The 27,314-nt window shown below is 42.5% G+C and overlaps 1 protein-coding gene across 12 annotated transcripts; it reads right to left on the reverse strand.

The window, feature by feature from the left end:
- Positions 1-1,006: 1,006 nt before the first annotated feature.
- On the reverse strand, positions 1,007-27,314 carry picalmb (phosphatidylinositol binding clathrin assembly protein b). 12 transcript variants are annotated; one of them, XR_013901400.1, is made up of 24 exons: positions 27,065-27,212; positions 26,323-26,984; positions 21,541-21,683; positions 21,336-21,411; positions 21,143-21,245; positions 19,523-19,616; positions 19,201-19,312; positions 18,986-19,092; positions 18,857-18,898; positions 17,702-17,787; positions 17,458-17,581; positions 17,208-17,341; positions 10,908-11,008; positions 10,580-10,732; positions 10,131-10,214; positions 8,300-8,392; positions 7,960-8,070; positions 6,210-6,326; positions 6,072-6,102; positions 5,850-5,949; positions 4,809-4,868; positions 4,335-4,439; positions 3,841-4,040; positions 1,007-2,417 (listed from the first exon to the last, which is right to left on the reverse strand). XR_013901400.1 is itself a non-coding variant. In XM_080288880.1 (24 exons), exons 2-23 carry the CDS (start codon positions 26,450-26,452, stop codon positions 3,854-3,856), a joined length of 2,199 nt encoding a protein of 732 aa, XP_080145006.1. In that variant the 5' UTR covers positions 26,453-26,984; positions 27,065-27,209; the 3' UTR covers positions 1,007-2,417; positions 3,841-3,853. The 12 variants fall into 12 exon arrangements, 6 of the variants coding, with proteins under 6 accessions (XP_080145006.1, XP_080145007.1, XP_080145011.1 ...); XM_080288880.1 differs by having other exon boundaries at positions 3,841-3,946; positions 27,065-27,209; XR_013901401.1 differs by lacking the exon at positions 10,131-10,214 and having other exon boundaries at positions 27,065-27,211.

Here is a 27,314-nt window from a genome sequence, read left to right on the forward strand (position 1 = left end):
ACGTAGGATCACTACTCAGCTTTCCTGTTTGATGGCCTTGTGTTTAACTCATCAAGCCCTCTCCCTCATCCCAAGCAGCAATTTACTGAATGGCCATTTGTTGACTGGCTTCAGAAGCAAGTTGATGTCCACAGACTTCTAATGAGCGTGTTTACAACCTGGAATAAAAAACCCATTATAGTCTCAATGTTAAATTCTCTTCTTCACAAAACCTTTAGAAGTGTGCATCTTTTTATAAACCTACTAAAATAGACTTTAGGAATTAATGATAACTACTAGGGACATGACGGTTCACAGGACAGATGTTAATCTGCAGTGTTTAACCCTTAATCCTACAAGAAACCATATTCAGCAGACTCAGATTGGCCTCCCAGTTGAGATCAGGATATCCCACAAATAGTGATGTAGCATCCCAATCCTACTACAGCACGGGTGGGCAATTCATTTTCCCCAAAGCCACACCAATGAGTTCACAGAGATTCAAATTTATACTGAGCAGAACTGAGTTTAGTTTATCCATGTGGTCCTCCACACCATTCCTAGTGCATGCAGCCCCCTGGAAAAATAATCTCCCAACCCTGCAAGGTGTGATCAACATAAAAATTTAATGTCAAAAGCTACAAATTCTTTTAATATCTTCCAATTAGACTTAAGGGTTGAAAGACAGTCAAACTGGAGAGTAAATTTGTTTCTATTAGTATGTTACTATGATTTAAGTATAGACTGTATATGAAAGATTGATTGATTTTTTTGGAGCCAGATGTGAGCATATTGGATGAAAGGCCAGTGATACAACCATAAAGCGCTAACATGTGTTTTTGCTAATTAGAGCCAATTAAAATACCTGATTTTCACTCACTAAAGCCGAAAAACTTCTTGGAACACACTGCGCCCACACAAGATTCAGCACGTAATTTAGTGACAGCCTGTTGTGTGAAAACGTGCTATAATCCAGTGCTATCAGGTAAACCGCTTCAACTATTAACTAGCAAAACATAAACAAGAGTTTGTGGAAGCTGCTCTTTATTTGAAAAAGAAAAGAAAAGACTTCAGTCATTGTCTGCTACACGTTCTAATTACATAAAGAAAACATCTGCGGAGACAAACGCAGAGAATATCCTGAATCAAACTTAGGTAGAGTCAAATTTGATTGAATTGCTTTCATATTTCATACATCTTTCAACGTTTGCGTTCAAAGAACAGTCAGGTTTTATATACACAGAGCACCGATCAACAGTGCGTCTCCTCTGCCACCCTGCCCTCGGGATCTTTTATACAATTAATTTACAACTAATCTGCGACTCTTTCCCCTCCACTGGACACGCCATCCGCCCTCCCACCCCCGCCCCCTCTCACTGAGGAACTGCAGTGTGGAAAGATGTGTGCAACATGAAGACAACTCGTTCACATTCAGAGTAAAGGCAGCCTTGATTACAGTCAGTGAGTCAATGGCATGCCAAGCTTAAAGCAAATGGAGCCCACCACCCAGTGCGACGCCTCAGATTCGTGGATGAAGTGTTATTTTTTTGTTTTTTTGTTTGGTTTTTTCCAACTAGTCAGAAAAACTGATCCATTGCAAAGTAAAACCCTAGGCACAGAATCAACTATATACTGTTAACTGACTTGTACTCTAACCCCTGCTCTTTAATTACAACGGGGACTGTGAAGTCCTTCACCTAGTAGAAAATTTTCTTAACACAAAAAGAATATTTAGTGCTCTATCATTCCGCTTAATAGGTGTCATTTATATAATAGCTATTTTTTTTTAACTCTATCTCTTAATGATAGTCTGAGATCCTTGTTTAATGCTGAAGCACTCCCACGTGTTCTGTAGTTTTTACATTATTATTATTTTTTTCCCCCCAATCTTAAACCAATAATCATAAATAAATACAAACAACACACAAGGAATGTCTACTGTAAACACGGTAAAAAAGACAAAAACTAAACAGGTGTAAACGTCATTAGCATCACTACTTAGTGACAGTTAAATAACCGTAGGGAATAGATGACTGATGACTGGATCAAGAAAGGGAAGGACTGCTCTACTTTCCCTTCCACTCCCTCCCCTCTGAACATCAACCCTTTATATCCAACCACAGCATGTCCAAATACATCAACATTTAAGTTTCTCAGCACCCAAAACTATCTTTACAGATTACACTGTAAAACGGATAAGGAGTCCTCTTAAGGGGTGGGTGGGTTAGACAGCAGCATCACTCGACGTCTCGGACAAGTTATAGAATAATGGGTGTGAGCTATCGCCAAACGTCATCTGGACATTGTTAGCATGGTTTCTGACAGTCGCTGCACCATTGTGTGAATGTTTCTCTGAAGACTGCAACGAGGACAAAGTTTTGCTGCTTGGGTGCTTTCATCTTCCAAGAGTCACTTCCTTCAAATTACATGAACTGCATCTGCAAGAAAAGGTCATGCACAATGTTAGAAACTCACTAAAATGCCTGCAGACATAATCCAGTCCAGCAACTGTTAACAGTCAAAACCTTACACTGATATATCCTGGCAGTGATAACAAGTAAGAGAGGAGCATTCTCTCTTAGGTCCAGTCGCATAGGCCCTTAAGACCAGTTGATGACTGGCTGCTTGGGAAAACCCAAGTGGTTGCTGAAGTTTGCTAGGTGAAATCTGTTGAAAAGAGGGTGCTGCTCCAAAAAACCCCTCCTTGCATCGATCACTGACAGATTGCCATGGTCATCTGTAGTTTGGATGGTAGATCCTGAGCTGTCAACTGCTCACCCAGTGGAAGTCAAACTGGGAAATGTGACAAACTGGAAACAGACCATTCACAACTTTTGCCTTACTGTTGAATCCAAGAGCAGCATCTTTCATCCAAACTGCAAGTAACCAAAGCAATCGAAAGGAGATTGGCAACCAGTTTCATCTTGCAACTAACAACAACCACTTGCCAAATGGTCGGGGGATGAATATTTCTTTATCCAGGTTGTTACTGATTAGTCTCTAGGCCTATGTGACTGGGACCTTAAATTAACCCAAAATCTTCATATCTAGGAGTCTTAACACTGTTAACCATGAACCAGCCTGTTCATGAGCACATTCGCCAACGACAGCACCATGAATACAAAGAGCATTCAAATTTATGCCGAAGTGTTTCTTAAGGGCAGGACTTGTTGTTTTTAGACTTCCAGAGTACAAAAACAAACAAAAAAAGGTACAGAAATTGTTAGCAGCGTTGAACTTCTCCTAATTTAAGCTACAGTAGTTAACAGAATTAGGTCCACCATTAATTAGTGTGGTTACACTACAATAATAGAAACTTGATGGAAATTAGTCTGACAACTGTGAAATTCAGATTAGTGGCTAAATCCCACATAGTTGTTAATTTCTATTACGCTATCTGCTAACGCCATCATTTCAAACACAATGTTTGTTTCTCACATAAAATAAAACACTCTATTTGGATCATGATGATTAATTTAATTTCTCTAATACATGGATATAACATTAGCTTCATTAGCAGCTACTGCTTACGTAGGTTTCTGATAGCAAAATGAGACATTTATCATTAGTATATATATATGTTAGGTCAGAGCTTAGCAAACATGCTGTTAGTTCACCAATGTCTACACAGTTCAGAGAAAACAGGTTTGAGCAACATGTGGTGATAGTGGATGAACTAGGGGTTAGAATGAGTATGGCTAAATCTGTCAATAAGGCAAGCAATCTGAGCAACACCACGTTAACATTAGTAAAAAGCAATACATCTAATCAGATGGATTTATACTGAATACAAATTAAACAAATGGATAACTGGACATGCAAAGCATGCAGGTGCATCCACAAGCAAAGAGCATGATGTACCTAAAGAGATGCTCTACAAGAAATCCTTGAGAGAGAGGTGTGCAAACGGGTCCTGTCCAGGGGCTCGGAGAGGACTCTGGCTGGAAGGACTAGAGGCTGCAGAGGGCTATTTCAGGGAGAAATACAGGAGGTAGGAGGACCAGAGGAGAAGTCAGAGTCAGTACAGAGACTGAAGGAGGGATGAGATTAGTCTGGAGAAGCTGTGATGTATGAGAGAAGGGTTAATTAAAAAAAAAAGAAAAAAGGCTTTTTTTTTGGAACAGGGAGTCAAAACAAGGGAGATGATTCACAGTTTTTGTCCCATTCAGCTCTACAGAGTGAAGGGTTCATTTGTTAAAACTGTCATCATCCTCAGCAATATCACACTGACAACAAAACTTACAGTGACTAATCATGGTGCACATCACAGCACAATGGATACACCAGTTTACTCAACCTGATAACTGTGCAAACTTTACTGTGCATCAACCCGGAGCAAACTAACGTGCACCCACCTGAGCACTAGACACAGAGCTAAAGGGGTTGGGTGGCCTCATGACCGGCTGGGAGTACATCATGGTAGGCGGATTCATCATCCCCATAGAGCCCATTTGTGGAGGCTGCAGCAAGTTAAACATCAATTTCAGAGGGGTCAGTAGTGAGCACAAACAACACAATCACATCATCCTGAATCTCTCAGATCTATCTGCTGATGAAAACTGAATATTAATATTTATAGACTGAATTAAATAAAAACTACTGAGAACTCACCTCTCACTTTACTTATCAGCCTTGAGAATACTTACATCAGCAAACAATGAGTCACTTGACCCACTTTAAGTGCATTTAATTAATTCTCCAAGTGATAAAGAGCACGGGAAATATTTATCTAACAAGCTGATTTGACAACTTCCTGAATGGATATCCAGCTTATTTTTCTTTCACACTTCAAACGAAATGAGTTTTACAGAAGCTTTACACGTACTTACCATGCCATATCCCATCATGCCTGTGGGTGTGGTGGCAGGGAAGGCCATGATCGACGGAGGCTGAGGAGACACAAACAGGTCAGGTAAGACAAGGCAAGGCAACAACATTAAATGTGACAGCCACGGTGACAGGGGTACAAAGGTCGCGACTCAACAGCTGGTCTAGCTCCTTTTTAATTACCTCCTCCTTGTCAGTGCACGCTGATTCTTTACTTTTCATATTGCAAAATATGGAGCGCAACAAATGGAAACCTTTGAGGCTTTGACAAAATTAAACGATGGTTACTTTATGAGCAGATAAAAACCTCTACTCCCACGACAATAACGTGCAGCAACTCTTTGTTTTCCAGCACTAATGTCTGCCATCTAAAGCCCTCCAGGGCTTGTTAAGCTCCACTGATTGTGCGAAACGTTCATTAAAAGAATCCTGAACAACATAGCTTTACACTGCTGTAATTTTGATTCACCTCAACAATGGGTTTGAAATAAAGCAATCAACATTTGATTGAAGTGCAGACTTTCAGCTTTAATTCAAGGAGCTTAACACAAGTATTGTATTAATGTGGCTGTGGTAAAGACCTGACGATGCATCTCAAGGGAGGAAACTCAGCATTTTGCTTGATTTAGCATCAAAGTATTTCAAATAATGCCCATATCTTTATGTTAATTTGTCCAATTACTCTGAACCTATTAAAAATGGACTTAATTCGTTAAAACCGTGATTAAAAGCTGAGGACTTGCCCTTCAATCACAGCCTCATCACTTTACTTCAAACCCATTAAGCTGTTGTGCAGAACCAAATTACCAAAACTGTGCCTTTGTCCAAATATATATATATATGTGTGTATCTGACTACAGACAGTTATAGACTGTTTAAAGCACCAGTACCTGTTCCAAGGTTCTGTTTATAGCTATGGATGTAATTAGTAACAGATTTTGAGTTTATGTAAGAGAACCCAGATGTTCTGGTTTCATGTCAGCTCTCTATTTGACAGCAGAATAAGAGCAAAAAATCTGCAGTGAAAAGTTTGTTTGTGTCACCATGGAGACAGGGTTCCAGGTCGTAGTTGGCGCCGCCTTGGGCTGCCAGTTGGTGCCGCCGGTCATCCTCTTCTCCCCTGGCTGGCTCCAGTGGATGTCACTGCGGATTAACACAGCCAATGTTAGCGCCAGCCCTTAAGTGGCCCGAGAGCACAGAGCCGCTGAAGCGCACGTGCGCATACACACACACGCACACACACAGAGCGACGAAGCATCACTTACTTCTTCATCGTGCCATTTCCAATGCCGAGGTCTGAAAAAGGAAATACAACGAGCAGCTGTTAGCCTGCAAATGTTTCCCCCCCCTTTAATGAACACGTGCTTTAATTAGAGCAGCTAAAAGCAAAGCATCACACTCACTGCCCACAAGGTTGGCCAGGGAGGAGTCAAGGTCATCTGACACCAACTTCTCTGGCTGCTGATTGGACGGCTGGTTAGAGCCGGCAAGAGTCGGTTTCAGGATACCCCCAGTAATATCTGACAAGACAGAACAGAGGACTGGCTCAGAAAAGAAAAGATATTCGTCACAATGTAATAATGACAAAGACCGTCCGTAACAAACACTTAGAACTGGGGCTTATTTTCTTATTATAAATTCTATTTTTCATGAATTTTAATCCTTCTGTGCCAGCTGACACAGTATTACCTTTTTCGTTAATCTAGTAAATATAAAATTACTACAAATGCGACTAACGTACCTCCAGTGTTATTAAAAAAAAAAAAAAAAAGACACTTTTATTCATTTGGATTTTTGTTTTCAGCCCTTTAGCTCAGTTTTTGGCTTCTACCTATTCCTGAAAAAAAAGATATGGCCACAGCTGACAACATCTGAAATCATTAAAGTTCCTGCAACACTTGTATTATACCAGAACTAACAAGTATCCAGCAGCCGTGATCAGGGTCCCTTTATCCTCTTTTCCATGCACACCTTGGCGTCAGCTGCCAGCGGTATGGCACCAGCTAGTAGCTAATTAATATGATGTTTCTCTGCAGTTTGGTGTTGCCAGATAGCTTCAAGTGACATTTAGAGATTTTAAAAAAGAAAGAAAAGAAAACAGTTGCTTGTTTGGGCCAAAAACAGCGCTATGAGGGCAGAAAAGGGCGAACCAAAACAGTTTACAATGCCGATTACGAGTTCTGCAGTTTTCTCCCCCAAGCAAAACATATTATGTTAGCAGCATCTGCTTTAAAGAAATTAAAGTAACCACTAACAACGTGTGAAATAGTGGGTTTTTTCTTCTTGAGCGATTCAAAAAGAAAAAAACACCAATAAGTGCTAGAGGTGTGTGCCTGTTTCGGACTGAATATATAAATGAAAAGGATATAATGGTCTGTATGTTATGTGGTTTATTCCTTCTTATAAAACAAAGGTGCCATTTTTGTTTAGAGTGCATTGATAATCACTCTCTAATCCTTTCAGGGTTTTCTGGAAACTGTTTTCATTCTCTGTTCAAACAGATGATTTGAAGAGATTGAATTTGTTATTTCATCATTGAAATTCTGCACATTCAGTAAGTCATCAGTGTTTAAAACACTTCTTAAAATCAATTATACCCACCAATTTACTACGAGTGAAAATTTTTCTTAGCCTAACTCTGATTTGAGGTCTATCATCTGTCAGTTTCTTCACTATATGCAGTTTTTTGGCTGCTTGCAGACACACAGACAGTGTGGGGTAAAAATAACCCAGAAGAAAAACAACAGTATGTTCCTGCATTGGCGACTTGCAAGATGGGGCTGAGAGCTGCAGGTGTTTCAGCTCAAGGGAGGAGCTGAAACACCTGACGTCCTGACGTCAGGACCAGACACAGCTATCTAAAGCAAATAACATGACTTAGTGCAGTTCTAAATAGCAAGATTTCTCTGTTTTTCTTCAAGCAACTACAGCTAAAATAAATGGTAGAAAAAACAAAACATTAATGTGGTCCACTATCTTTCAGATATTTCCTCCCCCTTTTCGTGAGGAAAAAAAAAAAAACTTTCTTCAGCTAAGTCAAGGACTGTTTTTGATCCATCATCTGCAAACTATAATTAAGCACTGTCTGCCTTACAAAGAGACAAAAAGCTATGGCACTGGTATTGCCAGTTCACTTGAATGTGAAATCCTTACCATCAGAATTGAGGCTACTGCTGCCTGTGGCTTTGGCTCCAAAAACTGACTCAAAGTCCACTTGCAGTCCCCCCGCTGATGGCTGTGGAGGGGCCTGTGGTGTTGAGTATCCTTCAGAGAGATGAAAGAGAAGAGTGCTGTAGTTACACAGTTACAAGATGAGAAATACTCTAAAAACTGACCACGGCCTGGACCCAAGGTTTCTGCACCAGCACTTCTAACTACAGAAATTCTAGACATTTGAACACAGAGCAGAATAACACAGCTTCCTCTACAGGATGGGGAAAAAAAGCATTGATCTACTGATGAATGAGGCAGAGAGATGCCTTCAGTACTCTACCTCTGAATAGACCTGCTACAGAAGAGGGCTCAGTGGGGAAGGGAGCCTGATGTGGGAGGTGCTGGGCAATGGACACTGGACCACAGAAGGAGTCTGACACGCCACAGGAAGCAAGAAGAACACAAAGAAAAGAAAGACAGGAAGAAAGAAAGTATTTCAAGGCCAGGCCGAGAGACATGGAGGAAGTGACAGCAATATTACATAAAGAAAGACGAGAGCTAACATGTACAAAAGTTATTAAACTCTTAAGCAAAATTTGAGGTGGATATGTACCGCAGCAACCCAAAGGCAAGCATTAAAGGAATAGTTTGACATTTTGGAGATTAATACTAATTGATCAGACTAGCATATGTTACACTTAGCTTAACATGAAAACTGAAAATAGGTGGACACCTAAAGAAAATGGCTGGTGGTAGATCGGATCAGCTGGAGGAACATTATATTTTGATTGGCAGTTGTTCCTGTCAAGCAAGTAATGCAGCTGTGAGCATTCACAAAAGGTCACATGGCAGCTAGCTTGGTCAGACTTTGCTAAATAGCTTGCTTAATGTCAAACTGTTTTGCTGCTGATGAGAAGCATGAACCAGTGAATTATTATTATTTATTTTTTTTACACTGATTGAAAAGACCAATAGTTTCTGCATGTTTTGAAAACCCACATAAAAGAAATGGCTTTTAAATATTTAAGGAAAAAGTCTCAAAGCTCAAAATAACATTACACAAGGCTTTTGACTAAATCCTAGTCCTTTAACCAGGCAGAGAGTATCAACAAAACTGTGATACTGTAAAGAAGTACCAGAGTTTTGGTTGGCTCACGCTGCAGTCTGAGGGGATTTACAGTAGTATTATTTCTGAGTGACACACTGACTAAAAGAGTTCAAACTGTCTACATTTTGACATAAACTCAAGTGACTTTGAACGTGACATGGTTGTTAGTGCCGACAGGCTAGTCTGAGCATTTCACAAACTGCTGATCTGTTGCAATTTTCCCACACTATCTCTAGGGTTTACAGAGCACATCAGGTGCCACTCCTGCCAGCTAAGAACACAAATCTACAGTTTGCACAGCTTCACAAAAACTGAACAAGACTGGAAAAATGTTGCCTGGCCATACCTGACCATACCAATATTCAGTTGGTATGGTCAGAATTGAGCATAAACATGAAAGGATGGATCCATTCTGCCTTGTATCAACAGTTCAGGCTGGTAGTAGTGATGCAATTGTGTAGAGGATTTTTCCTGGCACACTTCAGGCCCCTTAACACCAACTGAGCATCATTTCATCACCTGCTGCTGACTACATCCACCCCTTTACAATCACAGTGTACCTGACTTCTGATTGCCGCTTCCACTAGCATAATGGGTTATAGCTCAAATGATCTCAAACTTGTTTCTTGAATAGTTAAGTTGGTTAATGAGTTAAGTGTATTCAAATGACCTCCATAGTCACCAGACCAACCCAACACAATATACTTAAGATGTGGTGGAACAAGAGAGTTGCATCATGGATGTGCTTCAATAAATTTGCAGCAACAGTGTGATGCTACCAGGTCAAAATGGCCCCAAATCACTAAGGAACAGCTCCAGAGCAACGCTGTCACAGTCACTGATCCAACCCAGCAACCTAACCAAACCTAACCCTAATTTAACAAATATTACCATTTGTTAAAATATTTTCCCAAAATGTCAGACCTTTCCTTTAACACAAGTTTCTGCCTATATTTCTACCATGGATGACAAAATAATGGCTCTTTGGGGGAGGGAGGGGGATTTGCATAGGATCCTATGTTTGCCAGGAAACATAGGCTGTGATGGGGAGCCATCATAGTACCTGAGATGGAGTGCTCTATCCGCACTGTGCGTTTGTAATTGGTTGAAACGGATGAGTTTGTGTCAATAAAGGGATTGTAACGATCTGGAGAATCAAAAATAGTGTTGGTAAAAGAAGAACATATTTCCACTTAAAGCTCTAAGGCATCTTTGCACTACAATGTAACACCAAACTTCATTAAAAGAGCCCAAACTACCTCCATAGCAGGACATGGAGGACCCTGTTTGGTACATGAGAGGCACAAAGAGGCTAAGAAGCTAACGTAATTTGAGCTTGAGCTTAGAACAGGAAGACAGGAAGAGAGAACTGAGATGTGTATAAGCAGACAGGTAATCAACATTCAAACTAAACCAGCAGAGGGAAAACATGCAGGCTAATCATGCTTATAAGAAGCTACACAGAAATGAACAAGCACGACAAGACTTCTGAGAAACAAAATGATTTGTTACCACCAAACACTTCATGACCAGATGTCCTAGAGGAAAAGCTAACACCGTCTGAAGACACGACAGGTAAGTGAGTGGCATCGACAACGAGTTTTGAGAGGAAAGGGTTAAGGTTTGGCATGGAATCATCTCCAGCTTCAGTAGACGTGAAAGGATCTATGCGGGCAGAAGAAAGAGAGAGAGAGACAGAAAAGCAAAAGACAGAAGAAAGTGAAGAGCAGAGGAAGATGTGGGATTCAGAGTCAGACAACAACAAGAGGAAAGCATGCAGAACAAATAAAGTCCAGAAGCAGATGTTGGTTGGAACGTGATGGGAGAGGCGACAGTTCACCTGCCCATGCTGTCGCTGCTGGAAGCCCTGTGGTGCCTGATTGCATGGAGGGCTGGAAAGTAGGCTGCAGGTCAAAAAGGTCGCTCTCCATCTTCACTGCACTGTGGACAGAAGAAAAAAGCCTGGTAAACAAATCCATAATACAGCCCCGGAAACTGCTTGATTATAGTGTTTATCCTGGTCTCTTCTGACAGATAACCATTTGGAGTTAATGGCCGAAAAGGCTGCTCTAGTGGGGAAGGTGTTACGTTCCCCCCGAAAGGGTCTAGGCATGTGAGTGAGGGGACCAGTAACAAATGAGTCCAGAACAGAATGAAAGGAAAACAGACCAGTGTTTTCAGTAAATAAAATAGTCTTTATTATAGATCATCTTAACATAAAGAGCCGGCAACGCCGTTTTACCAATAACACTTGGAAAAAGAGAAAAAGGGTTGCAACAACAAAGAACACAACAACCAAACAAACTCCACACCACGAGGAGGTACTTCCAGGGGCCCACAAGCTCACCCTGTCACTAACAGCAGCTGGCTTTACTGCTGCCAAGGCCCACAAGCCCACACTACTCACGCAAAGCAGCTATGCTGTTTCCACAACTCCACACTTTGAGCAGGCTAACCACACACAACGCAGAGACACCAGAGAACACCCCACCCTGTTCACAGCTCATCCCCAGCTTATATGACCTCCGAGAGGTGATTGCTGACTGGGCCCAGGTGGTAAATGAGTCCAATGAGCAGCAGCTGTGTCCTGGGGAGAGAGAAGAGCAAGAGAGAGACGGGGGGTGGAGCAAAAGAGGAGGAGGCGGAGAAAAACACCACGCCCACACAAGGGCAGTATCAGGAGGCCCAGCTAGGGCCGTAACACCCCCTCCCATAAATACAAACCAGTGGTTTGTCATAGAACGTCCTACCCAGCTTTTAAACATATCACCTACCATCCACCATAATAACGGTTAGGCATACCCTGCCGAATCTGCCAAGACCTTTTTGATGGGTTGAAAACACTGCACGGGGTTGGCTCAAGTCCCTCAACATAGTGTCCCAAATGACAGCCAAATGTTTTTTGAGCCATCACATATGGAGAACCCATCAGGCAGCTAGAAGGCCTTACAGCAACACTTCTCTGACGCTTCTTCGCTAGGTCATGGCAAAAGGCATGCTGGTTAGCCAGAGGTGCAGGTTGAAATGGTTGTGTCACACACAATCTATCACACTGTAGGTCAGCTGGACCCGAGAGACCGTCATCAGGTGGCAGATTACAATTAGTTGATCTCTGACAGTGACCAAATGACACCACTGAGCAATTATGCTCCAACTGTTGCCTAGGACTGGCAACTTTGTCGGTTTGTGAACCACAGTTCACTCTTTTGAAAGCAGATCGATTTTGCTTTGAGTTTGCTTTCAAACAGTGAGCAACCAGGTGGCCAGGTTTGTGGCAGAAGAAACAGAGCTTTGTTTTGGCTCTTGAAACCACGCCTGTATCGGCTTTGTTAGCTGGCACACTCCTAACTCTCAAGACTGACTGTTTCTGTTTGTAGGCTCCACAATTTGCTATTAAATGGCCAGACTTTAAACAAAAAAAACACTTTCGTTTCACACTGGAATGGGACACAAGTACCTCACCCTTTCGGTACTGTGTAGCTGGCACATCACTAACCTTCACTGGGGCATCGCGCCGGTCATACCTACTGACACTGGTTTTATGGACGAGCGCGAACTCATCAGCCAGCGTCGCAGCCTGCTGTAGCGAGGAAACCTGTTCATTAATATATACCGCGATGCGCTCAGCAATGCAGTTCTTAAATTCCTCTATGAGCATTAGTTCCCGGATCGAAGCCAGGTCAGTGGCTTTGCAGGCCGCACACCACCGATCGAAAAGAACACCTTTTTCCCTGGCGAAATCAAGATAGGACTGACCCTGACCTCTTCTCAACCCACGGAAACACTGCCTATAGGCTTCTGGGACCAGCCCATAAGCCAGCAGGATAGCACTTTTCAACTTGTCATAGTCCAAGCTGTCCTCAGCTGACAACGAGGAACAAACTTCTTGAGCCTTACCCGCCAGCTTACATTGGAGCAAAATGGCCCACGAATCCCGTGGCCAGTGCAAGGCCGTGGCTATTTGTTCAAACGACTCGAAGTAGCTGTTGACCTCAGTGTCACGGAACATCGGAACCAGACGACTGTTTTTCCCTACGTCAAACGGGGTGTCTGCCTGACGAATGGAGGCAGTCGGAGGAAGGGAAACCTGCCGGAGTTCCAGCTGTCGCAACCTCACAGCTGTCTCTGCCTCCACCTCCACCTTCATCAGCTCAACCTCCCTAGCCCTAGCCAGTTCCGCGTCCAAACGCCTAAGCTCTAGCTCCCTTTTCAGCTGGAACTCTCTCTCACGCTGCTCCTTCTCCAGCTGGAGACGAGCCAGACGGACACGGAGTTTAGCATCCAGCCTCGAGCCTTCACTTGATTCAATGGAGAGGGGTTCGAAGCGAAGCACTGTCATGGGTTTGTCCTCAGGCAGCCCCTGATCAACAGGTGTCGACACCAATGGACCTACAGCTTGAGCTGGCGCCTGCAGAACGGGCTGAGACGCTGCACGACGCTCACCCTTAAACACTGCAATATCAAAGGTAGCCATTGACTCTAAAACAAAAACTACCTGAGGCTAACAATAACAACAAAGAAGCACCACCTCCAATACACAAATGAGAAACAGGCGGGAAAAGCGTGGCCACAGGTTAACCAATAAATAAAAATACCGCCAACCCTCTCCCCAGACCTGCCTACTAAAATCTTAGCCTAGTTAGCTTCTGGAGTGTACCAGGCTCGAGGCAACTTTAAAGGCTAAGCGTCAAGTGCACAAAGCACCGACAAGCCTACCCCCGACAGGGAACTAATCCCCACCCGGGATTACTCCGAAAATAATAAAGGAAAAATAAAAAATGAGTGCCTGAAGGAGGAGCTTACGCTCAGCTAGACACTCCCCTTTGCTAACTGGAGAGAGAGCGCAGCAGATACCATACAACTAAACAAGCCACCGGCAAACAACTCACTAAAACTCAATTGTTGTTCCTTCCATTCATATCCCGGACGAGCCCCCACTTTGTTACGTTCCCCCCGAAAGGGTCTAGGCATGTGAGTGAGGGGACCAGTAACAAATGAGTCCAGAACAGAATGAAAGGAAAACAGACCAGTGTTTTCAGTAAATAAAATAGTCTTTATTATAGATCATCTTAACATAAAGAGCCGGCAACGCCGTTTTACCAATAACACTTGGAAAAAGAGAAAAAGGGTTGCAACAACAAAGAACACAACAACCAAACAAACTCCACACCACGAGGAGGTACTTCCAGGGGCCCACAAGCTCACCCTGTCACTAACAGCAGCTGGCTTTACTGCTGCCAAGGCCCACAAGCCCACACTACTCACGCAAAGCAGCTATGCTGTTTCCACAACTCCACACTTTGAGCAGGCTAACCACACACAACGCAGAGACACCAGAGAACACCCCACCCTGTTCACAGCTCATCCCCAGCTTATATGACCTCCGAGAGGTGATTGCTGACTGGGCCCAGGTGGTAAATGAGTCCAATGAGCAGCAGCTGTGTCCTGGGGAGAGAGAAGAGCAAGAGAGAGACGGGGGGTGGAGCAAAAGAGGAGGAGGCGGAGAAAAACACCACGCCCACACAAGGGCAGTATCAGGAGGCCCAGCTAGGGCCGTAACACCCCCTCCCATAAATACAAACCAGTGGTTTGTCATAGAACGTCCTACCCAGCTTTTAAACATATCACCTACCATCCACCATAATAACGGTTAGGCATACCCTGCCGAATCTGCCAAGACCTTTTTGATGGGTTGAAAACACTGCACGGGGTTGGCTCAAGTCCCTCAACATAGTGTCCCAAATGACAGCCAAATGTTTTTTGAGCCATCACATATGGAGAACCCATCAGGCAGCTAGAAGGCCTTACAGCAACACTTCTCTGACGCTTCTTCGCTAGGTCATGGCAAAAGGCATGCTGGTTAGCCAGAGGTGCAGGTTGAAATGGTTGTGTCACACACAATCTATCACACTGTAGGTCAGCTGGACCCGAGAGACCGTCATCAGGTGGCAGATTACAATTAGTTGATCTCTGACAGTGACCAAATGACACCACTGAGCAATTATGCTCCAACTGTTGCCTAGGACTGGCAACTTTGTCGGTTTGTGAACCACAGTTCACTCTTTTGAAAGCAGATCGATTTTGCTTTGAGTTTGCTTTCAAACAGTGAGCAACCAGGTGGCCAGGTTTGTGGCAGAAGAAACAGAGCTTTGTTTTGGCTCTTGAAACCACGCCTGTATCGGCTTTGTTAGCTGGCACACTCCTAACTCTCAAGACTGACTGTTTCTGTTTGTAGGCTCCACAATTTGCTATTAAATGGCCAGACTTTAAACAAAAAAAACACTTTCGTTTCACACTGGAATGGGACACAAGTACCTCACCCTTTCGGTACTGTGTAGCTGGCACATCACTAACCTTCACTGGGGCATCGCGCCGGTCATACCTACTGACACTGGTTTTATGGACGAGCGCGAACTCATCAGCCAGCGTCGCAGCCTGCTGTAGCGAGGAAACCTGTTCATTAATATATACCGCGATGCGCTCAGCAATGCAGTTCTTAAATTCCTCTATGAGCATTAGTTCCCGGATCGAAGCCAGGTCAGTGGCTTTGCAGGCCGCACACCACCGATCGAAAAGAACACCTTTTTCCCTGGCGAAATCAAGATAGGACTGACCCTGACCTCTTCTCAACCCACGGAAACACTGCCTATAGGCTTCTGGGACCAGCCCATAAGCCAGCAGGATAGCACTTTTCAACTTGTCATAGTCCAAGCTGTCCTCAGCTGACAACGAGGAACAAACTTCTTGAGCCTTACCCGCCAGCTTACATTGGAGCAAAATGGCCCACGAATCCCGTGGCCAGTGCAAGGCCGTGGCTATTTGTTCAAACGACTCGAAGTAGCTGTTGACCTCAGAAGGGTTAATCTTTTTTGTTTCTAAATCAAATATTATGCTTTCATAGCTCTTGTCATATTTAAATGTACACATTGAGCAAAATCACTTTAATAAAACTTTTACTTTGTCATGTGGCTCCCTGATCCAGAAATACATCATCTTATACCACCAACCACCATTAGTATATTATTTTAATATAGAAGCATGTGTTTTCCAACCAGAAGTCTCTCCCTTAAGCTTTTCAGTGTAAATACACTCACTTGCTACTTTATTGGGTACACCTGCTCAGTTGCTCATTAACGCAAGTATATAATCAGTCAATTTCATGGCAGCAATTCAATTCATTGAGGCACGTAGACAAGGTCAAAACAACCTGCTGAAGTTCAAATCGAGCATTACAATATTTCAATGAGCGGCAGTTCCTGGGGCAAAAATGCCTCGTTGATGTTAGAGGTCAGAGGAAGAAGGCAGCAGTAACCTGAATAACCACTCACTACAACTACAGTATGCAGAAGAGCATCTCTGTGCACAGATGGGCTACAGGTAGTAGAAGACCACACCAAGTGCAATTGACGCTGTTCTTAAGCTAAGAACAGGAAACTGAGGCTAAAATTTGCATGTTTCAGAAGACTGAAAAACATTTGTTGTTCAGGAAGTCTTGATTTCTGTTGTAACATTCAGATGGTGAGGTCAGAATTAAGTGTAAACATGAAAGCATGCATTCATCCTGCCTTGGTTAAGTCAGGTGGTGGAGATGTAATGGTGTGGGGACATTTTCTTGGCACACTTTGTGCCTATTTGCACTAACGGAGTGTCACTTAGATGCCACCGCCTACCTGAATATTATTGTTGACCATGTCTGTCCCTTTATGACAACAGTGTACTCATTTTCTAATGGCTGCTTCTAGCGCCAATGTGATAATAAACTGACTACACCTCTGGGTTACAGACTGCAGCTGTAGAAGAGGAAGCATTATGAAGGGTGAAACGTACCCGTTATCCTTTCCCTGGGCACACGGTGAGATCATGTAATTTTTTGAATGATCACCAGTCTCAAACCCAAAATCAAGAAAACCAACAAAATACTTTTCAGCTGATTAATAAACTGCTTCAGCTATCTCACATGTACATCCTCTCATGTCATTACTAGCATGAGCATCTCATCGTGACTGTTTGATACCTTCTTCTGCAACGACAATGCTGGCAAAGGTTCCCTACATGTCCTAATTACTCACAATTTTATATGTTATAAATTAGTTACTGAAGCGCTTTCTTTTCAAGTACAAAATATAGATCTAAGCAGTACCCATTGGAGCAGCTGGGTGTAGAGAAGAGATCAATGGCTGGTGCTGTGCTGATAGTGCCCCCAGTGGTGGAGATTGGTGATGTATCAGTCGTGGCAAATGAAGGCCTCTTGGAGAGCTCTTTAAGCCTTTGTTCCTGATGAGTAATGAAGTCCAGTCAAAAAAAAAAAAAAAAAAAAAGCCAACGCTGGGGAGATTTAATGCATGCCACGTGAAATAATGTTTCATTTTTCGTTTCAAAAATGCATTAACCTTGAGAGCTTTGAGTCGAGCCTGTTCCTCCTCGAGAGCCGCCTGCTTCTCTCGCTCATCGACTTTAGTGAAAGACATCCCTGTGCTGGCCAGTGATGACACAGCATTGGACAGAGTGCTGGCCCTGCAGGGAAACAAATTCACACCAGATGCAGTGCAGCACAGATAAGTCAGTATGACTGATCTAATATAAATGTTGAGGTAGTTGCTGTGATCCAAGGCAAATATAAGAGGATTTATATACCTGCTGGCTGCAGTGGAATCTTTGACCTTTTTGCCCTCTAAAGAGGCCAAGTGTTGCTCTAGAGCTTCGAGAAGGCTACTAGGAGCCTGTCGTGACAGAGAACATAGAGTCAGTGACTTCCTGAGACAGAAAATGTAGTCTACATAGACATGAAGACCATAAAAGACAGTGGTGAGCAACCAAGATGGAGTACAAAACACCACACCATGAAAACTCAGGTGTAGACAGCCAATTTATGTCTTTGATCTGCACGTTTTTGGTAGCTTTGGGCTATTAGTTACCCACCACTGATCGATAACTACATTCCAGCCAAAGAGCTACTTTGGATGAGAGTAACATCTGTGTGGGATGACGTACAGCACCACAACACTTTCAGCAACCCGGCCGTTGTTGAAGTGGCGGTGTCTAAGCACAACGGGGCAGCCATTTTACAGGAGATGAGCTATGCTTGCTTACACCTCAATAACATGACCAAAAGTGAACAGAATTTTACCACGGCGAGTGTTTTTTCCTTCAACTGTTTTTCACCACGATGTAGGAGACAGAGTCAGAGCAGAGGCATGCAAAAAGACAACACTGAGGCAAGTCACGGACATAGAAGAAGAAGAGTGGAATGATAGTACTTACACAAACTGTGAACTAAAGTGGAAAGATAAGGGGAAAATACAGAATATAAAGGTGGTGACAGTGAGAGGAAAGGCTTCTTAGCTGCAGTTTTTCGGGGGTAAATTATTTATGTAAAACTGGTCCCCCAGACGAGCACAACAGTGTGCACAGTTTACTGTAAATTATGAAACATCTGCCACTATGCAGGCTTCAACTATAGTGTGAGGACTCCACACCTTTATTTACTGTCAGAAGAATTAGAAGAAGGTACTGGGGGCAAGAAGAAAAGAAGGAGATTCAGAAGAGGAAGAAAGAGGATAGGGAACTGGAAAAGAGGACCGCCTCCTCTGGCAGACATGCGCCCAAGAAGGAAATCATGCAAAGTGCCTAATTGTAAATAAAATGTGAGCCGAGTATACTATATTCTAGTCTATCAAGGACAATGCTGAATCAAAAAAAGAAAAAAAAAGCAGTTAGAGCTGGCAGTAACAGAAAGAAAAGAAAAGTCTTCCTAATAAGAGTGGAAACCTCAGGTTTTCTGACGCTTACCTGTGAAAGGTCTGGAATGTCTCCTCGATCGATTCCCACCTGCTGTTAGAAAGAAAGAGCGAGTTGTGTTTGCTTCCCTGCACTCACGACAGCAGGAGCATTTGTGGAGATAAATGTCGTCTAATTTACCTCTGCTACTTTCAGGAATTCTGATATCCGGGTCATTCGAGTGAGGAACTTCTTGTAGATGTCCAGACCTTCTTTGCACTGAGTCTTCTTCATGTCAAAGTATTTCTCTGTTTGGTTATATATAAAAAAAAAGAAAAAAAAACATTGTATTTACTTGTAATGGCCAACAACAGCACAGGATTTACAAAGACAAGGTGAGTCCGCAAAGGTCTTACCAAGCAGGTTGATAATGCCTTCATTATAAGCAGCAAAGAGCCGGATGGAGTCTTTGAAGAGCAGCATGAAGGCTGCATTGATGACTCCATTAGTCAGCTCGTTGGCATTGACCTGAGGGAAAGCAATCAGCCGAGACATTTATCTTTAAAGCTTCTGCACAGCGATTTGTTGCCACACAAAAAACAAAAAGTCTGCTTCTGAATTAGGGAAATACAGCAGTCTCGGTGCACTCTGCACACTCCAGATGAGCAGCTTCTTACTACACGAGCTGCAGAACCACGGGGGGGGGGGGGGGGGGGGGGGGCTTCACCTTAAACTCACATTGAAATCGAGAAGGGCGTCCATCTGGTTCTGAATAATGGGGATAGTCTTCAGCAGCTTCTCTGTATTCATGGTCCTCATTACGCCGTCCACTCTGTGTGGACACACGCAGAGTCGGAGCAGGCGAGGGCAACGAGGAGAGGAGAGATGGGGAAGCAAACAGTGCAGATATTAAAACAGACTGACTTATGGGTTTACACTGATGATAGTGCTGCAAATAGTTACTGATAAATCTGTCAGCAGGCTCTAAAATGTCAAAAACAAAACAGAACAGGAAAATGTTGCTGTAATTTGTCACAGCTGAAGGGGAGATCAATCTGAAGCCTAGAGATTTTCAGTTAACCTCCTAAGACCCAAACTCTTCCATGGCATGCATTTTTAATTTCTCTTTGATATTTGGGCATATTGGGGCATATGAATGTAAAAACAAAGAATTACCAATTTTTTTTTTTTTACCTTATTTTTGTTTTTAAGAAAAATAAGCGCCACATATGAGGATATTCGTTTAAAATTTTGATAGAACAGTAGCAGTAAAATGTCCTCGTAAGAGGATATCAGGCCCTTGTAGTGCAAAATTGAGTATTTTGGTCTATCCATCCATCCATTCGCTTCCGCTTATCCTTTTCAGGGGCGCTGGAGCCTATCCCAGCTGTCATAGGGCGAGAGGCGGGGTACACCTTGGACAGGTCGCCAGTCTGTCGCAGGGCTAACACACAGGGACAGACAACCATTCGCACTCACATTCACGCGCACATTCACACCTAGTGGTAATTTGGATTATCCGATTAACCTATCCCCACAAGCTGCATGTCTTTGGACGGTGGGAGGAAGCCGGAGTACCCGGAGGAAACCCACGCGAACACGGGGAGAACATGCAAACTCCTCACAGAAAGACTTGATGTTGGAATTGAACTCAGGACCTTCTTGCTGTGCGGCAACAGTGCTAACCACCTTGCCACCGTGCTTTTGGTCTAAATAACCCAAAATGTGATGTCCACATATGTGGACGCCAGGTCCTAGGAGGTTAAACATACACAGCTTCAAAAAGTTGTTTTAAAAAATTTAAAATTGAAATCTTTATACTGGAGAAGCCAGAACAAGCAGTACCATTTAGCACAAAGCTCTATTGTCCAGCAAACTGAGTGTCATGTTCCTCCATTACAACAACAAAAAGTATATACTAAACTTTATTTGGAAAACAAATTACAGACGAATTACAACAGGTCTGTTAACTCTGCTGTGGAAGTATAAAAATGCTCAACAATTAATCTTTTGTGAATCAACTGATTAATTTATCATTTGCTATTTGACTCTATGTAATTTTTAAAAAATGGGTTATTACTATTAATTTGATACAAGTTCTGCTGAGACGGCTTAACAGTCAAAAATGCAAAAAAAGAGCCAATTTAGACAGTTTAGACAACGTATTTAAAGACCTCTCTGAGCCGTGAGTAACTGATCACTATATTTCACTATTTGATGAATTAAAACAACCCAGCTTTAGTCACAATGAGCATTATTATTTGCTTCAGATGTAAACATTCTTTCTTTAAACATATTTAAAGGGAAAGCAAGTTTACAGCTTTTATTGTAGAATAGGAAATCGGTTTCAGTGCTCACCCGCGTTTAACTTTTGTGAAGTCAAAGGCAACCTGTCTGTATGAAACTGCTTTCTCATTCAGGTATCGACTATACCTCCTGATGAATGTAGACATGTCATAGCCTGGAACGCAAGACAGGAGGTGACAAATAAGCATTTATCACAATTTACGTATTTTGTTGAAACTTCCACGATAAGAACAAAAAACGTTACCTTGTAATCCACTTTTGTCCAAGAAGTTACTGAGGTTGAAAAGTGTATTCCTTGAAGCCAAATACTGGACAAAACGCTGCAGGAGGCGTGACAACAGTTAAGGCAACATCACTAATTGGTGAAACAGACACTCAAATATTCTGCCATTAAAGTGGAACCAGTTCATTGGCTTGGATCGTAATGGGAATGGGATCAAGTGTCTCACCTCGTTACCGTAGACCATGAGGTGGTGTGTAGTGATGAGGGATTTAAACACAACCACCCAGCTGGTGTTGGTGGTCCTCTCAAACAGCGAGTCAGCCAGTTGGGGAATGTTCACGTTCATCTCGTTGGTGCAATGAATCAAATCTTAAAACAAAAGAGATTTCATACAGTTAAATTACAGTTTTTAATAACTGGAGGCTGTCCAGTGTTGTCTACTGCAGTCTGAATGAGGCATTTTACTGCTTTTTATGGCTTATCTGAAGCTCCACTGTTCTGACCTGTGGCCTGAGATCCCAACAGCTCCCATTTGTCCGCTGATTTAGATGCATATTATGCCAACAAACATTGAATAATGTTCATCAGGAATCCATTCCCAGTGTATCATTTTTTTTGTCAGACAGGCCTTATGTTGAACCAGCAAACAGACCAACACCTGCCGCTGTCTACTGTGACAAATTAGAAACTAACAACAGATGCGCAAACTTAAAACTGGTCTCCGGTGTTCATCTAATTTCCATGTTTTCCAAAGCAGGTCACTGTGCTCACAGTAGTTCAACTTGTTCACCTGTTAACCCCAACGCTGGCAAATAATCCCAAAAATTGCGACACAGGCTAATTCACATTACTACGTTTTGTGCTGGCGATCAGTCGAGACAAAACTGAAAATGGTGAAGGACGACTGTTCAAAATTATCTAAAAATGCTGTAAAGACCAACTATGTTACTGATGTTTTCTAATCTAACACAACACCATCAGCTTAACAGAAAACACCATTGATAATACTATAAAATACAATCAGCTAGGACACTGTAAATGATAAACTGTTAAGAAACTGTCCAACATATGTGGATAACAGAATTATCATTTGCCAAACAAATGTGACCAACAGCTCTAAAATCTGAGTATTTCCCATCTCGTTTAGTCATTTTACAGTTTAATTTCATATTGTTGGACATAAAATAGGTGAATATTTGATCACAAATCTCCAAGTCCAATACGTGCACCTAAAAAATTATACTGCGTTGTTGATCTCTGTATTATTAATGGCAGCTCTGGTGCTGTTTCCTCTAACATCTGCCAAGCTTTTTTCTGCTTCACATAAAGTCTATGCAGTTAATTAAACAATCACACCAGTAACTTACAGATCAGGTAGTAACAAAAGGTTCTTGTAGTCCTGAAGTCCTGCTATTATTCTATCCAAAATCCTCTGGAGCAGTGAGGTAAATTGGCCAAATAAGGGTATTTAAGAAAAGCGGTTTTCCACATAAAATCTGCATGATAATGACTAAATCATCATACTGTTGTTTGAGTACAATCAGGGATCACTGCAGCAGAAACCTGAAACTAATCTAGCTTATTACTGGCAGCAAACCACCCTTCTATCAGACCAGTATAAAGTGCAGGGCATAAGATGTTAACCATACATGTTCTGTCCCACTTCCTCTGATCATATGCTCTCCCCGCACCCATATGCTGGTTGAATGATACTACTCGAAGCAGCCGAGTACATCAGTGCTAATGACCCTGCCATTCACAGAAGCGATCAGACTGAAGAGGTAATTGGGCCTCCATTTCTGTCCTATATTTGACTTTTCAAAAGGCGGGGGACTCTAAGTAGGACAGGATAACCTTCCACAGAAGCAGCAGCAGAGAAGTTAGCATGGGTGGCTGAACTGCCCAGAGAAGAAAACGACGACAGAGAGGAGACGAGGCAGGAGGAGGAGGAAGAAGATGGGGGAGGAGGATGCACTGACAGCACTGTCATGTTATAATCAGCCTGCTAAATGTCCACAGTGGCTGACATGAACGATTTCTAAGTGAATCAATTCACAAGACACAAATGTATTCATGTAACTGTCATGACAATGAGTGATGCCACTGAACTGTGCATTAAAAATAAATCCGCATTTAGTCCTCATTATGCAGTTTAAATCCATGTAACGACAATCAATGCAGGATCAGCTAGAACGTGTTAAAAACAGGGCTTTATTTATAAGAATATTTATAATAGAGAATAATTATTTGCTGCTAGTTTATTTTATCTTGGAAAAAAAATTGAGAGAGAGAGACTATGCGAGCACAATGATATAAAAGAGTATTTTTATAACACTGATTTGTGCCTGTGACCCAGAAATCAGTCTTAGTGTGTCATCTTAAACATGCCTTTAGTCCTAAAATGCATCAGAGTGAGGACAGAGCAACTAAGAGAAAGGAGGCTTTCCACAGGAGCTATAAGACAGGATATAAATGATGAATTAGTTACTTATTGTGATAACTTAAAAAAACAACAATGACAAAAATGTAAATGTGTGTAAATTCTTCCACCATGTTTTGACTGATCATTGTGAACTTTTTAATACTGATCTGACATGTTTCATAAAATAAAGTTACATTTTGGCCCATTGACTCAGCGTCACTCGTTCCTCACCTCCACTACTCAAACTAAGCAGTCACTCAGGTACTAATAGCAATAACTAACAGAATTTATTGATTAACTGAATAACAAAATTAATTATCAACTACTCTGCAGATCCTCTGCACACTCTGCTATTGAATTCCCCATCTTTACTTAAATGTGACTTTAAAGTAAAGGTTGAGGTTTAAACTATGAGACACCTTTTTTCTTTTCTTTTTTTTTTTTAAAATTTCTGGCATTTTGTGGATCAAACTGTTAATGAGTCCATGAGTCTATGTTAATGATGTCTACTTAAAGCTGATTATGATTACCAGTCAGACAGTGTCACATAAGAGGTGGCTATCAGACTTTGGACTTTTATTTATGAAGCACCTGTATAGTTTTAATAGATTCAAAGTTCAGCTACACTACAAGCTACATTCATACACTTGATTTTTACTACTGTGCACTTTGAGCTCTTCTTCCATTCCACATACGCACATACTGCCGAGTGCATCAGAGTATTGAAAACTGACAAAACTGAACATTTGGTTGTCCTGTTTACTTTTTCCTTTGATGAAAGAAGTGCCGATTTCATTAACAATGATGCGGACTGTAGAAAAACTTCTATTACATCTGCATTAAACTGAATGATATTTGACATTTGAGAACTTCGACTTTCTTCTTACACTTGAAAACCTCCATTAAAAAAAGGTGTCTGCTATATCCAGATTTAAGGACAACCTAAAAAAATAAAACATTTACAGACTACAGCTTCTCAAATGTGTTTTCAGTCTCTACAATAGGCCGCATAAATGATCAGATCCCTATAATGTTCCCTCTGCATGCATCTGGAGCCTGAAACACTCGACTACACACACACACACACACACACACACACACACACACACACACACACACACACACACACACACACACACACACACACACACACACCTTTACTGTCATTAGTCATGTGTTTTAAAACTTTGTGAAATATGTGAATCTGAAAGAATTCTGAGGATTATACAGATTAAAATTTACAGATATTAAGCTAACTGTAGCTTCTTTTACTCGTAACGCACTTTTTAAAAAGCACCACATGTATCGTTCTGGTGTGTCTCCAGTCATTCACAGTACTTTCAACTCTCTAGTGAAAGTAATCCTCCTAAACTTACTCAAAATGCAGAAAATTTGTGTCAAAATGGAGATTAAAAATTGAGAAAACATAAGTAAGCCTGCCAACCCAGACAACCGACCTTTCTTAAGTGTCAACATACAATAAGAGGGCCTTGTGGCATTATGTACGCACACACATACAGGTTGTCCTGTGTGTGCTGAGACGCATCTCAGTCACGCTGGATTTATGGCTTCTGTTGGGATCAGTCCAACAGTGTATGACTCTGCCAACTTTCACTCATGTCACCTCAGGGGAGTCGTCTGAGCAGAACAACAGGTGTGGAACCTGCAGCTTTACCATCAACCCAAAATACTCACCACAGTTTTAGCTTCTTGAGTCCAAAAACCACTGTGCTGGGTTAGCAGCCTTGAACATGGTAGATAAATATACAATCCCCCCTCCCTCCACACACACACACTGAACTCTTATGAAGACACAGGGCCTTCATAAAACCATGTTCATTGCTTTAATTTCTGTGGATCAAAATGCAGAAAAATATTACCGCTGCATCTTTAAGTACACACAAGCAGTGACCCCTCTGATGTACTCATAAGTCAGAGGAGGGTTTAAGCCCCTGTGCCTGCGTCAGGGTGCATATGTATTCTTGTCATAGATGTGTCATGTACTGTCCGTGTCCTTTAAGGTACTCCAGGCACAAACTGTGATTTTTCTTTTTTGCTCCTTCAGTGTCACCTCAGTGTATCAGCAGGTATCAAATTACTCACTCACTCCACTAAAGATGAGAGCATTCCTGGAAATGTTGTGCAAGGGCCCACAGCTTCCTGATATATTTTGTAAGGATTTTCTGTATGAAGCAGCAGTCACATAAGCGAATTACGGCTATAATTTCAAGCTATGAGTAAATATAGGAAGTAGTGGGAGCTAAAAGAAAAAAAAGCTAGGTTTACAGCAACTTATATGGAAAACGAAAAGGCTAAATTAACTGTAAGCATAAATAAAGGCTGTCAATCTTAAGATTCCGTAATTACGTTCAAAACTATTTCAAGAAGGCCTGTGGTCAGTGTTTAAACAATATAACTAATCTCCCTGTCATGAGCAAGCGCTAGCATCTTAGCCTACGTAGCCTGTGCTAAAGGCTTTGAGGCCTAATAGCTCAGCTATCGATATAGCTTAGCTTAGTTTCCACTGGGAAGAAAATTCAGTGGTGGTTTTACCCCAAAACCCGTGTGGTGTTTAAAGATACTCACAATCCAGATGTTTCTTTTTCGGGCCCATTATTTCGTGCGTGGTGGCCTTGCATACTGTTTTCGACACGGCGGATCCCGTTACACTGTGCTGGGCTGCAGTTATCCTGTCCGTAATGCTCTGCCCCGACATCTTCGCTTCCAGTCAGTGCAACAAAAGGCTGTCAAAATATGAGGCTCGTCTGGGTTTGCCTTCAGATATGAGCTCGTACGAAAACAATAACAACAGCAAAAAATTAATAAACCCTCCACCTCCTCCTACACCGCTACCTCACCGGACCCCCCCCGCTTCACCCAGCTTGGTGGAAATGAAAATCAGAACTAAGGCTATGGCAGGCGCAGACCGAGGGAGGGCGGAATAATAAAGACAAGCGAAAAATGACAACAACAATAAAAAAAAATGTTCGGTAGTTTATGTATTGTTGTGCCGCTCGGCTCCGTCCAGAATCAGTCAGTTTTTAAGGATGCCGTGATTGCAAGGTCCACTCGCTGACTCACTCGACCCGGATCTCAGCCTCGCTCTCATCCCGATGTGGCACACCAGATCCCTGCGTCTCTCCGCTCGCCTGCCCGCCTGCCTGCCTGCCTCCGCCGCTCCTCCTTCTCCTCCGCCTCCTCCCGCCGATGTCGCCGCCGCCACCGTCGGTCGGCTTTACAAGCTAGGACTGAAAAAGAGACCACTGAGGAGGGGAAATGGCGGGCCTGCTTTCCTCTTTTCTGTTATGAAGTGGGGAAAAATACTTACACACGACACACTGTGCTGCAGATCCTGAGTCAGATTTGCCTCCTCAGACACGCCACTAGGTCCGCTGCCGTGCAGGTGTGTACAAACTGATCGCAGACCAGCTGAAATAAAGCAGATAGGTTCAGTCAGTGAGGCCTGGATGTCGAGATGAAGCCTGTATTTTGATTGAGGACAGGAGTGTGCAGTGAGAGTTGGACTTTTGTGTTTTCAATATGTACACACTTCAAAGGAATTACTAATACTGAGTTTG

The sequence above is a fragment of the Astatotilapia calliptera genome, chromosome 14 (genome assembly GCF_964374335.1).
Source record: "Astatotilapia calliptera chromosome 14, fAstCal68.1, whole genome shotgun sequence".
In the NCBI taxonomy this organism is placed as follows: domain Eukaryota; kingdom Metazoa; phylum Chordata; class Actinopteri; order Cichliformes; family Cichlidae; genus Astatotilapia; species Astatotilapia calliptera.